General features: G+C 39.2%; 1 protein-coding gene across 1 annotated transcript in view; it reads right to left on the bottom strand.

The window, feature by feature from the left end:
* Positions 1 to 17544, bottom strand: part of LOC141141294 (S1 RNA-binding domain-containing protein 1-like) — a 201916-nt gene that overhangs the window by 127032 nt on the left and 57340 nt on the right. The window contains exons 11-12 of the mRNA XM_073628969.1: positions 5942 to 6045; positions 2970 to 3077 (exon numbers count right to left, since the gene is read on the bottom strand). Coding sequence (XP_073485070.1) covers positions 2970 to 3077; positions 5942 to 6045 — 212 coding nt within the window. The remainder of the gene's footprint in view (positions 1 to 2969; positions 3078 to 5941; positions 6046 to 17544) is intronic.

Here is a 17544-nt window from a genome sequence, read left to right as displayed (position 1 = left end):
GTGTTTTGAAAGACGGGCAACTTTTTTTTTTTTAAATTCTGACTCGGTTTGCTAGTGTTGTCTCGCAAAACGAGCAGAATTCAAGCTAATGGGTGATGCAGTACCGCATTTGGCCAGAGGTGTGGGGGCGCCGGGGACACTCGGAATGGTTTGGAGCCGTTCAGAAATACTCGGAAACACTTGGAAATACTCCATTCCAGAGTGTTTGCAAGCCTTTTTGAAGCTTTCCGAGTTTAGCCGAGCTGTCCCCGAGTATTTCCAAGGCTCTCCGGCGCCCCCCCCCCCCCCCCCCAACCTCTGGCCACATGCAGTATTGCATGTAATAGAAGTCAATGCGGAATGAATTATCTTCGATTCCATTGACTTCTATGGGGAAACTCACTTTGATATGCGAGTGCTTTGGATTACAAGCATTGTCCTGGAACGGATTATGCTCGTATTCCAAGGTTCAACTGTAGTGCCAAAAGAGCTTTGGCCATACTTCTCCTTTAAAAAAGTATGAAGGCCAGAGACAGCCATTCTACTCATATAAATGGCAGCCTCAATACTCCTTTTAAAAAAATATATTGGCCTAACAAAAAAATATTTGTGCATGGCAAGGACTCTTTAATATTTGAGCCTGAAATCATTACAGCTGCAAATTGCATATTAACCATGGAGTGAAAATTCCTCCTGTATCCCATAACACCATTATTGACACAGCAAAGGACACTAATATGGCAAGATCTGACGAGTTGAAAGCCAAGATATTTCGCTATAAACTTCATAGTCTTATCTGCTTAAAGATCCTACAAAAACATGCTAAGAGGCGCCAAGTGCAACAAGATTTTCAGCCGTGAAAGATAATCTGCGTCCTACGAGGCGGGGTAAAGAAATATAATGAAATAACAAGCGCGGCATGCGGTCAGTAATTCTGCCAATCTCTGAGGTTTTTTTTTTTTTCCACCTGTCACTAAATAATAAACTATTGCACCCGCACAAGGAACTGTGTGTTCTTAGTATGTTTTAAAAAATATCACAGGGCTGATTTATAGGTGGGTAAAAAACATTCTGCTTTGAAACAAAAAAAAAAATAAAGTTAAAAAAATGCATGGCTTTGGGGAGGGGGGAGAATATTTAGGTTTTATCTACACCATTACCTCCTGTGATGGTGACGATGAACAGTAACAGCTATGAGTCTCTCTTAGCAAAGTACTTAAAGGGGTTGTAAACCCTCATTGGTTTTTAACCTTAATGCATTCGATGCCTTAAGGTGAAAAACCTTCTGTAGTGCAGCTCCAGCTGCTGTCTCGGGTCGTCATTGGATAGATTGATAGCAGCAGGGGCCATCGGCTCCCGCTGCTGTCAATCAAATAAAGTAACACAGGAGGGGGGCCGAGTCCTGCTGTCTGACACAAGATCTCGGTCTTCTTCCCTATGTACACAAGGCAGATCGCCGTTCTGCCTCTGTCAGGAACGATGGGCAGGTACTGGCGGACATTGGGTCCGCCCGAACCCACTGAATGGCTCCCGCTGTGTCCAATCACATCGGAAGCGGGTCGCCGGCGGCACACGTGCACGCCTCAGACTCAGAAGTTCAGCATCACTTACCTGTACGCGATTCTCTCCCTGCAGTAAATGTTTGTGGGGCGGTTGGCAAAAAGATAAGGCACGTTATGTTAAAGTATATGTAAACCCTCACCTTGTTAAACAACCCATTCAGTTTAAAATAGAAATGAAAGTTAAAAAGCGTGCATACGTATAAAAAAAAACATTGTAAATACATTTTTCCCCTTTTTATAAGTGATTACATAACCTCTGTTCTCAACTGCATTAGGAGCTCAGAGACCTAGGGGAGGAAAAACAGCAGTACACTGATCTTCCTAGTAAAAGGCTGTGCAGAAGCGACGTGTCAGCACAAGCCTGATCATTGGAGTAGAGCAGGCTGAGTTCCCAGCACAGCCAGAAAACTGACCACGCTGTGCTCTCCTATTAGTATGGTCAGTTTTTGATAGGAAAGCAGAGGGACTGGCAGGAACACCAGGGATTTCACACAAAGGAAGCCACACAAAGAGAACAGGAGACTTTCTTATACAAGTACATGGTACAGCAGGCACGTATCAGGAATATGAAATGTTGGGGTAACGTATTCTTTAGGGCAGCCCATTCATTTGAACTACCAATAAATAACAACAGACACAAAACAGCACTTTTCCCCTTTTTTTCCCAAAGCAGACCACCACAACACACGGTAGTGCATTACAATATGTTATGATGAACTGCAATACAGGGGGGTTGCCTTATAGTGTTTGTTACCCTTCATATTCCCGATATGTGCCTGGTGCACCATGTACGTGTATGAGAAAGTATCCGGTTCTCTTTGTATTGCTTCCTTTGTATGAAATCAATGGTGTTTCTGCTAGTCCCCTTGCTGTCTTTCCTTGCTTTCCTATTAAAAACTGACCAAACCAAGCAGGAGAGAACAGTATGGTCAGTTCTCTAGCTTTGCTGGGAATTCAGCATGCAATCCTCCAATGATCTGACTTGTCCTGACACTCCCCCCCATTCACTGGCAAGCTCAGTGTGCTGCTGCTTCTCCTTCCCCCAGTTTTTATGCAGCTGAAAACAGAGAGAATGTGATCACTGATAAAAAAAAATGTATTTATAATATTTTTGTTTATATCTATACAAAAATATTTTGCCTTTTGATTTCTATTTTAAACTGAATGAGTTGTTTTACAAGGTGATCGTTCACAACTACTTCAATCTACTGGGGTACCTTGAAAAGAAAAGAAAAGAAAAAAACAGCTGTGAATCTGGCCTATATAAATTCAGCAAAAAAGGAAATGGGCAGAGTCAATGTTCTGATGAAGTCGTAACTTCCTGCATTGAGAGTGGCCAGGAGAAAACATCGGGGCTTGCATTTCATAGGACAAAACATCAGGATGTATAAAGTTTCACATTTTACTTTGGTGTAAGTATTTACATACCGATACTCTCTGCAGAGAAGAGGATAAATGAGGCGCTTGTAGGAATCTTTTACAGAATTGCGCAGAATTATCAGAAACTCCGGCCTCGCATACTGCTTTGGTCTCCACCTTTCAGGGAAAAAAAAAAAAGAAAAGTTAATACTAGTCAAAAATGATATAATTTCACTGAACTAAGCTCAAGACTTCCCATATCCCTCAAAGGACAAAAAGAAAGTACATTTACACTGAACTAAGAACAGTGTCCTGCTCCTCGGTGAGCGGCCCCGTTGCCTTCTGGGAACTGTGTGTGTTCCCAGAAAACCAGGGGGCCATTCACAGAGCGCCGCTCGCGCATGCGCAGTAGGAAACTGGCAAGGCTCCACTGCCTGTTTCCCTTAGTTAGGATGGACGGATCGGCCTCGGCGGGGCCGACATCGCAGGCTCACTGGACAGGTAAGTGTCCTTATTAAAAGTCAGCAGCTGCAGTATTTGAAGCTGCTGACTTTTAAAAAAAAAAAAAAAAAAACGCCGGACCTCCTCTTTAAGGCTCTGTTCAGATCTAGGCATCTCGGATCGCAAGGCAAAAACATTGCTATTCTGCCTGCAATCGCGAATCATGGCTAATTGCGGGATGCCCGTGTGATCCCCGTCACTTCCAATGCCGCCCCGCCCCAGCCCAGCCCCCCCCACAATCACGGCGCGATTTTGTCTCCTGACAAATCGCAGTAAAATTGCGCAAACACAATGGGGGGGGGGGGTGCCTGTCGCCCCAAAAGAAGCTCTTGTATTCTTTTGGGCGACAGGCGTCCCACGATTCTGTTTGTGCGATTTTACCGCAGTGCGTCAGGCGACTATCGCAACAAAATGGAGCCGCGATCAGGGTGCCATTGGAAGGGACAGGGATCGCAAGGGTGTCCCGCGAATTGCCGTGATTCCGAATTGCAGGCAGAATTGTGGCGATTCTGCCCGCGATCCAGGACACCTAGACGGGAAGAGAGCCTTAGATTCCAAAACTAATAATAATAACCCAGTGCTAAATAACCACTTTTCTGGCACTTTTTGTTTACATGAAACAATCAGTATTTTTTTTCTAGAAAATTTCTTAGAACCCTCAAACATTTTTTTTTTAAAGCAGAGGCCCTAGAGAATAAATTAGTGTGTTTTGCAATTTTTTATGTACACGGTATTTGTGCAGCGGCTTTTCAAACGCAATTTTTTGGAAAAAAATACATTTGAATTTTAATGCAAAAAAAAAAAAAAACACACACAATGCAGAACCCCATACTTTGGCAAAATATAAAAGATGATGTTACGTTGAGTAAATAGATACCAAACATGTGTCACCCATAGGGAAGCCTATTCATTTGAATGAGCTGCCCTATGCGCAAAAGAGTTTCCTTCACCTTTTTTTGGGCGAAGAGCTTTGTAATTGCGGACAAAATAGCAGCGCAGTCCCACTGCAAAGGAATGTTTTTAAATTTGCTACAGTTGCGCTATAATCAAAGGGAACTATAAGGGCCCATTTACACTGCCTGGACACTAAACTGCAGCATATTCACCTGAAAAGACCATTACTTTTAAAATAAAGTATGAATTCTACCTAAAATATTACATGTAAAAAAAAAATACATTTTTACAACTCTTTTAAAAAATAAGTTCACCTTTGTGAACATGTTACACCCATATTTAGTGTATAATATGTTAAGCATCCACCACCTCACCCACCAAAACGCCCCCTCCCTGTGACAGCAGGCGGGGGGGACCTTCTCACTACACTCGCTGTCACAATTCAAAAAGAGTGCTCCACCCACACAGCCGGTGTAGCATCACATATGGCGACCCATCACATTTTGCTACCCGCTGCAGTGCGCATGCGCGCCGCCATATGCGTTCCAACACTTTTACGACAAAACTCCACCCCTAGGTCCAGGTTCAAGCCCCACCATCCAAGTGGACACAGAGTTAGATTATAATTATGCCGAGCGAAGCGAGGTCGTGCCCGAAGCGTGGCAAGTGAAGCGAGTCAGCGAGGGGTGTGGAGTTTTGACGTAAAGGTGTTGGAGCACATATGGCCGCGTCGCGCATGCGCACTCCAGCGGGTAGCAAAATGTGATGGGTCGTCATATGTGACGCTACACCTCGTCATTCACACAGTAAACGAATGCCTACAAGTATCGGCAGCCATTGCGGCTGACGGCTTGTGGTTCTCAATGAACTACCAGGGTTCTGATGAGCACTCAGTTCATTGATCTTCCTGTTATTCAGTAACTGGCAGCCCGTATGAGGTATGGGCAGACAGCTACACAGACAGTCTGCAGGAGCCTGACACTGCACCCCTAATCTGTTGATCATGGGTGCAATGCTTTGCAGCCTCCTTGAAAAAAAGAAATTTGAAGGCACATATTTGTACCAGCAAAAAAAAAAAAAAAATGTGCATGTATTATTTTTTTTTTAAAAGGTGAACTTATCCTTTAAATATTCCAGAAAACTAAAACCCTTTTTTTCTTTTTTTGGCCCTTTTGAAGTAATACATCAAATCTAGATTTGTCAGTTTATACTGCAGTAAAAACTCAGAAATACTAAAACAGCTTCATGGGTGCAATGCTAAGGGAAAAAAAAATTGGAATGCACATTTTTTTACCTGCAAAAAAAATGTGATTTTTTTTTTTTAAAGGTGAACTTAACCTTTAAATATTCCAGAAAGCGAAAACCCATGGTTTTTTTTTGGCCCTTTGAAGTAATACACCAAATCTAAATTTGACGGGTTCTGCTGCAGTAAAAACTCTGAAATACTAAAACAGCTTCGAGCTGCAGAGACCTGTCTCCTGTCAGGGAATAAAGGAAAAAAAAAAAAACTTAATAGGGCTTAAGTTGTTTTAACACCGTGTCTCTATAATGCACGGGGACATTGATGATTCATTTCAGCAGCAGAATAAAAAAAAAAAAAAGAAAAAAAAAAAAAAGAAAAGGATTCAGTAAGAATGTATACAGACCTTTCATGGACACACCATCTACAGAACAAAGTCATCACCCTGTCAGGAATGGTGACCTTTACTGTCAGGATTTTTAGATTTTCCCCACGGTTAATGGCCAGAATCTGAGCAGAAACATAAATGGCACAGACAGATGACACACAAATACCCAAAAGATAAACTTATCAAGTCAACATCCATACAAGTGCTTTCTACCACAATCCGCAAAAGCCTGTGCTGCTTCTCTAACGGCAGGAATATACAACAACACAGTGATAATTACTTATCTAATTCATCAAATGATTAATAAAATACAAACAGTTACAGCAATAACATTAACAATAATACAAAAACAATAACAAAAATAATCAGAATAACGCATAATTGTAATTATATACCTATTATAAGTGTTAAAAAATGACTATTATATATTTTATGTCTGGCAATGGTAATAACACATAAAACAGGGCCAGGTCAAGGGGGGGGCTGCAACTCTTGAGGCTTTTTTCTTTTGATTTGGGGGGGTGCATATGTCTTTCATTACACCACAATGAGTGGACGGAGCAGTGAGCCCTACACACTAACACAAAAGGGGAGACGAGACGAGGGGACAGGGCCACAATGGAGATGGTGGAGTGTCCTACAACCTGCATGCAACCACACATTGAGGGTTTAGAGAGGAGGGGGTGGGGCAGAGACTCCCGAAGCACTTATGGAAGTGATGCTGCTCTCGGGAGGGCATGGTCTGCTCTGCCACTCATCAGGGTGGAAAAATTTTCCTCAGGGTAGAGCCAGTCCAGTCATTTCATGGTGCATTTATGGAGAAACCCAAACAGAGCCAGTGTTCATACATTGCCTGCACTTATACCTGGGCTGGAAGCAGTAATCATGTCATAGTAACCAAATGTCACTCATAAGGAGCCACAACCCTCTGTTCTTCTTTAAAATGAGTTATATCCCCCTTGCCTGCTTCATAAGGAGCCCTGGCCTAATTCATTAGGAGCCACGACCCCTAGGCCTACTTCATAAGTAGTCACGTCCCCCTGGCCTACTTCATTAGCAGTCATGTGCTCCTGTTCTTCCTCGTGAGGTAGGACAGGGGGACATAATTTCTTATATGAGGAAGAACAGGGGGGCATGGCCTGTCCTACCCATAAGGACCCACGTCCTCCTGTCCTACCCATAAGGACCCACGTCCCCCTGTCCTACCCCATAAGGACCCACGTCCCCCTGTCCTACCCCATAAGGAGCCACGTCCCCCTGTCCTACCCCATAAGGAGCCACGTCCCCCTGTCCTACCTCATAAGGAGCCACGTCCACCCCCCCCGTCCTACCTCATAAAGAGCCACGTCCCCCTGTCTTATCTCACAAGAAGTCATACACATACACACACACACACACACACACACACACACACACCCCATAAGGAACCAAGACAATGCATATAAATATTATACTGAATTATCAATCGCATGCATATATTCTTAAGGTAACTAAAGGGGTCTATTTATAAATGTTTTAACACAAAATACAAATAGCTTTTTTACATTTTTCCAATTGAATTGGATTAGAAAATATGCTAATACTTGATGATGTTATGTGCACCTTGAGTGAAAACATGTATAATTAGGCTCTACAGTTTATCTTAAAAAGAAATGTGTATGTAATTCTCTCTCTCTCTCTCTATATATATAGCGCTATATATATATATATCTTTCTAGAGATCTTGGAGATTGATTGACGAATGGCAGTATAATCAATTAAAACACTTTACAGAGTATTTGCCCCAGCCATTAAGATCGGAAGCAAACTTGCTCCCCTTAGAAAAAATATGTGAGGACAAGGGAAAAAAGAGGGTGATCTCAAAAATCTATAGTATACTCATAGATAGGTCTGGTCCAGATATTCCACCGCATATTACTAAGTGGGAAAACGAACTAGGAACTAGTCTGAAGAAGGAAGAGATTAGTCGAATATTGCGTAGGGTACACACTACTACAGTAAACAGCAACATGAGGGAGATGAATTATAAATGCCTGATGAGATGGCATATTACCCCCGACAAAGCGCATAAAATTCAAAAAGAAAAATCACAATACTGCTGGCGAGGGTGTAAAGAGATTGGGACAACTGCCCATGTATGGTGGCAATGCCCGGAAGTTGGAAGGTACTGGGAGGAAATTAGGCAAATAATAGGAGAAATAACTAATCTAAAGCTACTAGACGACCCATGGAGTTGCTTGTTCCACGGGATAAACATCCCGAATAAACAATATTTGAAAAGTTTATTGCCGCCAATGTTAAACGCAGCCAAAAGCCTTATCCCCCGACATTGGAAGAAACCCACAAGACCCACAATGAGGAGTTGGTGTAATAAAGTTAATGAGATTCAAAACTTAGAGTACTTGAGGTATAGTGACGGGGAGGGCTTGGACGCTTATGGGGAAAAATGGCAAGAATGGGATAAATTTAAACAAACGTTGAGATACGCTGAAGTTGTGGGAGCTTAGGAAGCAGGAGAACGTAAGCATCAGGGAAGAGGAGAAAAACTAGAGGACAACCCAACCAGAAGACGGAGGAGTAACCGAGAGAAAGGCCCAGAAAAGCGACTGGTAGATGGGGGAGATGGGGTTGGGGGGGGGGGTGGGGTGGGGTTGGAGGGATACGCGGTAAGGTGGGTTGGGAAAATGAAGGTGCTAACTGATGATATAGACCACTGACAGGTATATAGAAAGGGGAAAGGGAAGACTGCAGCAGAAAAAAAAAAAAAAAAAAAAAAAAAGGGAGGAAAAGGGAAGGGAAAGGGAAAAAAAAAAAAAAAAAAAAAAAAGGGAGGAAGGAAAAAGAAAAAAAAAGGGAAAAAAAGCGCTACTATGATGTAATTGTGAGGGAAACAAATGAACGGAAAAGTTGATTAAAGTACCTCAAAACGACAAAAGCTGAAGTAGCAGAAGAAGAAAAAAAAAAAAAAAATAAAGGGGTCTATTTATAAATGTTTTAACACAAAATACAAATAGCTTTTTTACATTTTTCCAATTGAATTGGATTAGAAAATATGCTAATACTTGATGATGTTATGTGCACCTTGAGTGAAAACATGTATAATTAGGCTCTACAGTTTATCTTAAAAAGAAATGTGTATGTAATTCTCTCTCTCTCTCTATATATATAGCGCTATATATATATATATATATATATATATATATATATATATATATCTTTCTAGATTATATATATATATATATATATATATATATATATATATATATCTATATCTATAGATATAGATATATAGATCTATATCTATATAGATAGATAGATCTCTATATATATATATATATATATATATATATATATATATATATATATATATATATATATATATATATATATATATATATATATATATATATATATATAGATATCTATATATATATATATAGATATATATATATATCTATATATAATTTTTTTTTTTTTTTATTTCAATTTGTCTTTGTATTCCATTTTTTGGCATAAGTCTGTATAGGTGTGGGTACAACACGATACAATGGGCTTCAACATGAAAGAAAAAGTTCAATTTCATTATCTTACTTTAATAATCGTCTCACAATAATAATGTTCAAGCAACTGTATGCAATATAAAAATTCTGTTTAATATTAATCAAGCTATGTAGCTTGGACCTAATAAAGGAAGCTACTCTGAATGCTGTCCTAGCTATATAAGGTGAATGACTCCCATTCCAAAGAGTTCTCATAGAACATGACAAATGTTATTCCACTTTTAGCAATAGATAAAGGTACGTGCATTATTTAAATAGGTATAGGGCAAAAAAAAAAAAAGAAAACGTCAGGGTTCAGATCTGAAATTATTTTTTTTTCCTTTTTTTTTTTCAAGTGAGCAAAGAAAGCATTAATTGGCCTCATACAATGATGGCTTTATAAGAGAACATGTACAGTCAATTAGAAGTAAAATCTTTTCTGACATTTCCTTTTGAAAACAAATCTCTACAAATGCGGACTCGATTTTTTGGCAGCTGTCATGAATGCAGTCTGAAAACATTAACAACTCAATGTGAGGTAATCAAATTTCTCTCACCATCTAAAAAAGGACTCAGCAAAAAACAGCCCAATTAAGGTTTACATTTCTAAATTAGATATAAAAGAAAAAACTCTAAGCGTACTAAAATGTAAATAAAAAATATTTAATTTATGAAAGGTTCATAACCAGACCTGACAGTGAGGTATTTTATGTAAAGATGACATAAGAATTTTTTAACAGGTAAATAATTCTACAGTAACCTTTAAATATGGAGGTTTATAGCTGCTCCTTATTTGAAAACATTGATTCAGAAAACTTACAGAAAGCTTAACAATGGATGCATACATTTATAAATAAATAAAATATGACACCTTTATAGTGGAGAAATAGAGGTATTTTGTTCACTTGCAATGTGTTCTAACACCATAGGTCTAATCAAATAAATTAAAAGAGATTATGTTTTATTTAATTAAAAAAAAAAAGAAAACGCAATTTTATTATTTTTTTTTTAGCTGAACTCCAGACAAACACCTAAATACACCAGTAAAATATGAGAAGCCTTTTCTGCTAAAGGGTTTGCATTCCTGCCCATCCATTCCTGAAATGTAGGCCTTGTGTACATGGGCATATGAACGTATGCCCCATAAATCCTGGATTTTTGCTGCCAGAATGGTACTGAGCATAAATCCATTCTACTGGCCAGATTATATACCATCGTCTGCAGACGCTATGACTTTCACGCAAACCAACTAATATGCACTTATTAGGATGGTTTTCTTTTTTTTTTTTTTTTTTAACCAAAGACATGTAGCTGAATACAATCTGACCGAAATTTATGAAGAAATTTGATTTTTTAAATGTTTTTATTAAATATGTTTTATAGTAGAAAGTTACTGGGTTTTTTTGTCATTATAATAATAATATATATATATAATAAAAAGTAAAAAAAAACTCAGTGATGATCAAATACCACCAAAAGAAAGTTCTATTTGTGTGACAAAAAAAAAAATGGCACAGACAGATGACACATAAATACCCAAAAGATAAACTTATCAAGTCAACATCCATACAAGTGCTTTCTATGACAATCCGCAAGAGCCTGTGCTGCTTCTCTACCGGCAGGTATATACAGCAACACAGTGATAATTACTCATTAACAATAACAACAAAAAAAAAAATAACAGTAATAATCAGAATAACACATAATTGCAATTATATACCTATTATAAGTGTTAAAAAACAACTATTATTTATTTTATGTCTGACAATGTTAATAACACATAAAACAGGGCCAGGTCAAGAGAGGGCTGCAGCTCTTTTTTTTTTTATTTGGGGGGGGGGGCTGCACCCTCCTCATATGCCTTTCATTACATCACGAAGAGGGGACGGAGCAGTGAGCCCTACACACTAAGGTCAGGAAAACGCACTTTAACCACTTCAATACAGGGCATTTTCACCCCCTTCCTTCCCAGACCAATTTTTAGTTTTCAGCGCTGTCGCATTTTAAACGACAATTGCGCGGTCATGTGACGTTGTACCCAAACAAAATTGATGTCCTTTTTTTCCCACAAATATAGCTTTCTTTTGGTGGTATTTGATCACCTCTGTGGTTTTTATTTTTTGCGCTATAAACAAAAGAAGAGGGACAATTTTGGAAAAAAAAAAACACAATATTTTTTACTTTTTGCTAAAATAAATATCCCATTTTTTTTTTTTTTTTTAATGTTTTCCTCGGTTTAGGCTGATACGTATTCTTCTACATATTTTTGGTAAAAAAAAAAAAAAAAAAAAAAAAAAAAATCGCAATAAGCGTATATTGATTGGTTTGCGCAAAAGTTATAGCGTCTACAAAATACGGGATTGATTTTTGGCATTTTTTAAAAAAACTTTATTTATTTTTTTACTAGTAATGGCGGTGATCTGCAATTTTTTTCGTGACTGCGACATTATGGCCGACACTTTTGACACATTTTTGGGACCATTCACGTTTATACAGCGATCAGTGCTATAAAATTGCACTGATTTCTGTGTAAATGTGACAGGCAAGGAAGGGGTTAACCACTAGGGGGAGACGAGGGGCTAAATGTGTTTCCTAGGGGAGTGATTCTAACTGTAGGGGGAGGGGACTCACAAGGGGAGGAGACCAATCGGTGTTCCTCTGTACTGGGAACACAGATCTGTCTCCTCTCCCCTGACAGGACATGGATCTGTGTGTTTACACACACAGATCCACGGTCCTGCTCCGTTAACGGGCAATCGCAGGGGCCCAGCGGACATCGCGGCCGCTGGGCACACGCACCAGGTCCCGAGCAACGCGGCGGGCGCTCGCGCGCGCCCCCTAGACGGCCGGGAAGCCCAGGCCATCATGTGACGCCTGCCCAGGATGGGAGATCCCAGCTGCGGATGTCATTTGACATTGGGCGGGTGTTGAAGTGGTTAAGAAGCTTTTTGCATGGGTGTTAATGCGCGTTTAGCCGCATTAGCTTTTAGCAGCATTTCTCTGCCTCTATTCAATTCAAAGGTTCCCTATGAGAGCCGTCATAAAGTGGAGTTCCACCCAAAAGTGTTTATTTTATTTTTATTTTTTACAGGTCCCCACTTCCGGGAGACCGGGCCGCGGCGAAGTACGTCAGCAGCTCGGCCCCCCTCCTCCTCTCTCCCCTTCTGCTGGGCCAGTGAGAGAGAGCGGCGTGCTTTGCGCATGTGCAGTAGGGACCCAGCCATGAAGCCGAAAGGCTACACTGATGGGTTCCCTTACCAGCAATGGGGCCGCAGCACCCAACCAGCTGATGTAAACATTGGCTGCGGTGCCGACATCGCCGGACTCCAGGACAGGTAAGTGAACTAATGTGAAAAGTCAGCGGCTACTGTTTGTGCAGATGCTGACTTTTAATTTTTAAAGGGGTGGACAGAACTCCGCTTTAACTGATCCGGCTTCCAGCTCATTGATTTGAATAGAAGACACATCCAAGTCGGATCATAATGACCCGACTTGTGGAATGCCACTTGTGCTCTGAGGACCTTGTAGGGGGAGCTCATGGCAAAATTAAAAAGAAAAAAAAAAAAAAACTGGCGTGGGGTCCTCCCCCCACCCCAGATCCGTACCAGTCGCTTTGAGTCTGGTGTGGATCTTGAAAGGGAACCCCATGCCAAAATAATTATTTTTTAAAAAACAGCGTGGGGGCCCCCCCCCAAGACCATACTAGGCCCTGGTCTGGATTTTGAAGGGAAATCCCATGCCAAAAAAAAACAAAACAGCATAGGTTCCCTCCCCCCAAAATTCATACCAGGCCCCTATCCGAGCATGCAGCCCAGAAGGTCAGGAGGGGGGTTTAAGTGGTTTAATCTCGATTAAGTTTTAGTCTTAGTCTTAGGACTAAAATGGCATTTTAGTTTTAGTCCCATTTTAGTCTTCTGCAATTGTTTTAGTTTTAGTCGTATTTAGTCGACTAAATCTCCAGTACATTTTAGTCGAGTAAAATCATTTTAGTCATCTAAAACCTAATGGGTGTAGTTAAATTGTAAAGCATTATTTAATAATTTCTCTACAATTTCAAAACTCATTATATACTGCTGGAGTGAAAAATGCAATGTTAATATTTATGGTATTGAGGAATGAACATGCACTACAGACCAGTGTTAATTTTGATGACAAATTTCAATTTAGTTTTAGTCTTAGTGTTTTGACTAAAATGGCATTTTAGGTTTAGTCCCAATTTAGTCTTTTGACTAAAATGCCATTTTAGTTTTAGTCTTATTTGTCATATTTTAGTCGACTAAAATGGTATTAAGTTAGTTGACTAAAATGTTTTAGTCAACGAAATTAACACTGCTGCTAACTCTGTGAAAGCTGTCCTATCAGATACAGTGATTAGGAACCATTCAGGCATGGTTCCCGCTAATCGTGATCATATTTCGAGCCAAAATATTGATCACATAGCTTTGTTTACAAACAAGCTAATGCAAGGCAGCTGAGGCCCCTTTCACACTTGTGCGACTTTTCCTGCGACTTTGGGCATCAGAGTCACATGACAAACCCCATGATTCCCATTCATATCTGTGCCACGTCAAGTCGCACCGACTTCAAAGAAGTCCCTGTACTACTTTGGTCCGACTTTGATGTGAGTTGAGGTCCACAGGCATTCCCTGTAATCGTGGGCACAAATTTGCGCAACTTTCAAGTCGTGGCAGTGTGAAAGGGGTCTTAATTGTCATCATGCTTTGCACAGAAAGATGCACAGAAGCAGTCTGCAGGCTGTGACCATTTAAGTGACAGACTGCAAAATACATATATATTAACCCCTTCCCGCCGAGCGTACGCAGATGTGCGGCCTCGGCTTTCGTTGGTTATACCAGGATGATGCCCGCAGCTGCAGGCATCATCCCAGTACCGTTTTTTAAAGCCGATGATCGGCTTTCCAGGGATAACAACCGATACGGCTAAAAGCCGATTGGCTGTTATACCGGAGGAGCGGGAGGGGGCGGTCCCACGGGAGACCCGATCGACAATCCGCCACTTCCGGCGGCTAAGGACAGACTGGCACAAAGGCTTCGTTACAGTCTCCTGATTGTAAACACGGAAGCGACGTCATGACGTCATTCCTCATTACTCGGCTGCCACTGGCGCCGGTTTAAAAAAAATATACAGTATTCAGAATCGCCAAAAACGGCGATCTGAATACTTTGAAGTTCAAAGGAGGGATCGGGGGTCTTCTAAACCCCCGATCTCTCCATAAAGAGTACCTGTCACCAGATATTACTGTCACAAGGGATCTTTACATTCCTTGTAACAGCAATAAAAGTGATCAAATTTTTTTTTTTTTTTTTAAACACAATTTATTAATATAAAAATAAATAAAATAAATAAGAAAAAAAAAAATTTAAAGCGCCCCCATCCCCGCGAGCTCGCGCAGCAAAGAAAACGCATACGAAGTCGCACCCGCATATGTAAACGTGTTCAAACCACACATGTGAGGTATCGCCGCGATAGTCAGAGAGAGAGCAATAATTCTAGCCCTAGACCTCCTCTGTAACTCTAACCTGGTAACCGTAAAAATTTTTTAAAGCGTTGCCTATGGAGATTTATAGGTACCGAAGTTTGTCACCATTCCACGAGTGCGTGCAATTATAAAGTTTGACATGTCTGGTATCTATTTACTTGGCAAAACATCATCTTTCACATTACAAAAAAAAAAAAAATTGGGCTAACTTTAATGTATCTTTTTTAAAAATTCATGAAACTGTCCCTTTTCCCAAAAAGTTGCGTTTAAAACACCACTGCACAAATACCGTGTGACATAAAATATTGCAACAATCGCCATTTTATTCTCTAGATTCTCTGCTAAAGAATATTATATATATATATATATATATAAATAAATAAAATGTTTGGGGGCTCCAAGTAATTTTCTAGCAAAAAATACGGATTTTAACTTGTAAACACCAAATGTCAAAAATAGGCTTAGTCATGAAAGGGATAATAATAAAAATTAAAATATAGATAGCTATAGATAGATAGATAGATAGATAGATAGATAGATAGATAGATAGATAGATAGATAGATATATCTCACTAAAGACACAGTTGTTTTAGGTTAAACAAGGCATACTGATGCTTCCAAGCTTGACTGGGGCATCTAAACATTAATGACCCGAGGTCACAAAATGACTGAGGGAAAAAAAAAAAAAAAACATAGAAGCATTGACATTTACAGTCAAAATACCTAAAAACAAAAAAAAAAAGAAAATCAATACATTACCCAGCATGCTGTATATTACATAAGTTGGGCAAATCTATCTATTGTATATGGTAATACCTTTAGTGAAGTGGACAAAAAAAAAAAACGTAGTAACTCAGAATAAACAGTAAAATGATAATTTCCAGGTCAACAAATTTTGAAAATCAAATTTAATAATAAACTACATTTATATAAATGCGCTTTCATTTTAAGAGCAAAAGAAAAAAAATTCTAATTTTTATTTTCTAAATGAAGCTACAGCCAATATATATATATATATATATATATATATATATATATATATATATATATATATATATATATATATATATATATATATATATATATATATATATATATAAAATCAATAGAACCATATCAATGTTGGCTTTAGCTTCATTTAGAAAATAAAAATAAGAATTTGGTAAAGGAAGAGAAATGTACTTTTCTTTAATCTACTTAATATTGGTATTGATATTACACAGGCTATATTACAAATCTCGTAATACTTTTATTTCGTTTTTTTTAATTACAGCACTACCTTTGAATACATATCAAAAAATGGATTTTCACTGTAGTTTTATCACCTACAATGTACTCTATTTTGCGTTTCTCACTTTACATCTTGGATTCAAAGAATTACCAAACCGAGGACACATTTTTAAAAAAGCGATTCTGGTCGCACTGAGAAAAAAAAAAAATCGCAAAATAAAATCCACATTCAGCACCCGCTGCCCCTGCCCTTGGACCAGCAACTGTGCACATAAGCCCAGAGCGCTGTCACTACCAGCCAAGCTGCGTCAATCACGAGCTTTAATTCCATCACTGGCTCACTCAGACATGTCACATATGTTAAATGCAACATTTTAAACCTCCCCGGGACACAGTAACAAGTTATATTCCTCAACTTTACAGTGCCGCTGACATACTAAGCCTGACATATCACTGAACAAGAAAGTTAGGAATGAAAATCTCATGTGAAATTCTATAGCATGTGCTACAAAGGCTGCCAAATCAAATGTCATCCGGCAGAGGATACACTTTTTTCACACTGGCATCCTTATATAATAAGTCTGACGGCTACAAAAAAAAATAAAAAAGATTTGTTTTTTTTTTTACAAGTTTATTAAAGAAAATCTTTTTAGCCCTCACCTGCTACTGTTCAAGTAATCAAAGACCTATGATTATTGATTAATTGTGAATAGATCAGGTCTTTAGTTAAATAAGCTCCAGCAAGGTCATTTAATTTTTTTTTTGACAATATATTATAATTAAAGTGTTACTAAACCCAGGACCCGGCATTCACTATATCTGGTCTCCCACAGTACACAGAACATGGAAATGCAATTATTTTAGTAAATATAAACTGCTAAATACCTTTTCTCATCAGCAGCTCGAGCAGTCTTGTGACTTCTATCAGTGTCTGGTTAAAGCTTGTAGGAGTTTTTATTCTACTGATTGTCAATGAGGCTGCAGAATCCCTGACCCTCTGTCTGGACAGAGCCGATTGGCCCTGTGCTGATTACATGCACCCTCCCAAGAAAAAAAAAACTCAAAATTTTTTACAAATAAATATGTGAAAAGTGTGGAGGGCATTTGTATAGTCAAAACTTTGTAGAACCGCCTTTCACTACAATTACAGCTGCAAGTCCTTTTGGGGATGTCTCTACCAGCTTTGCGCATCTAGAGAGTGACATTTTTGACCATTCTTCTTTGCAAGCTCTGTCAGATTGGATTGAGAACGTCTGTGAACAGCAATTTTAAAGTCTTGCCACAGATTCTCAATTGGATTTAGGTCTGGACTTTGACTGCGCCATTTTAACACATGAATTTGCTTTGATCTA

This window comes from Aquarana catesbeiana, linkage group LG04, assembly GCF_042186555.1.
Source record: "Aquarana catesbeiana isolate 2022-GZ linkage group LG04, ASM4218655v1, whole genome shotgun sequence".
NCBI classification, from domain to species: Eukaryota; Metazoa; Chordata; class Amphibia; order Anura; family Ranidae; genus Aquarana; species Aquarana catesbeiana.
Note: the sequence above shows the minus strand (reverse complement) of the source record. Positions and strands in the feature narration are given on the sequence as shown.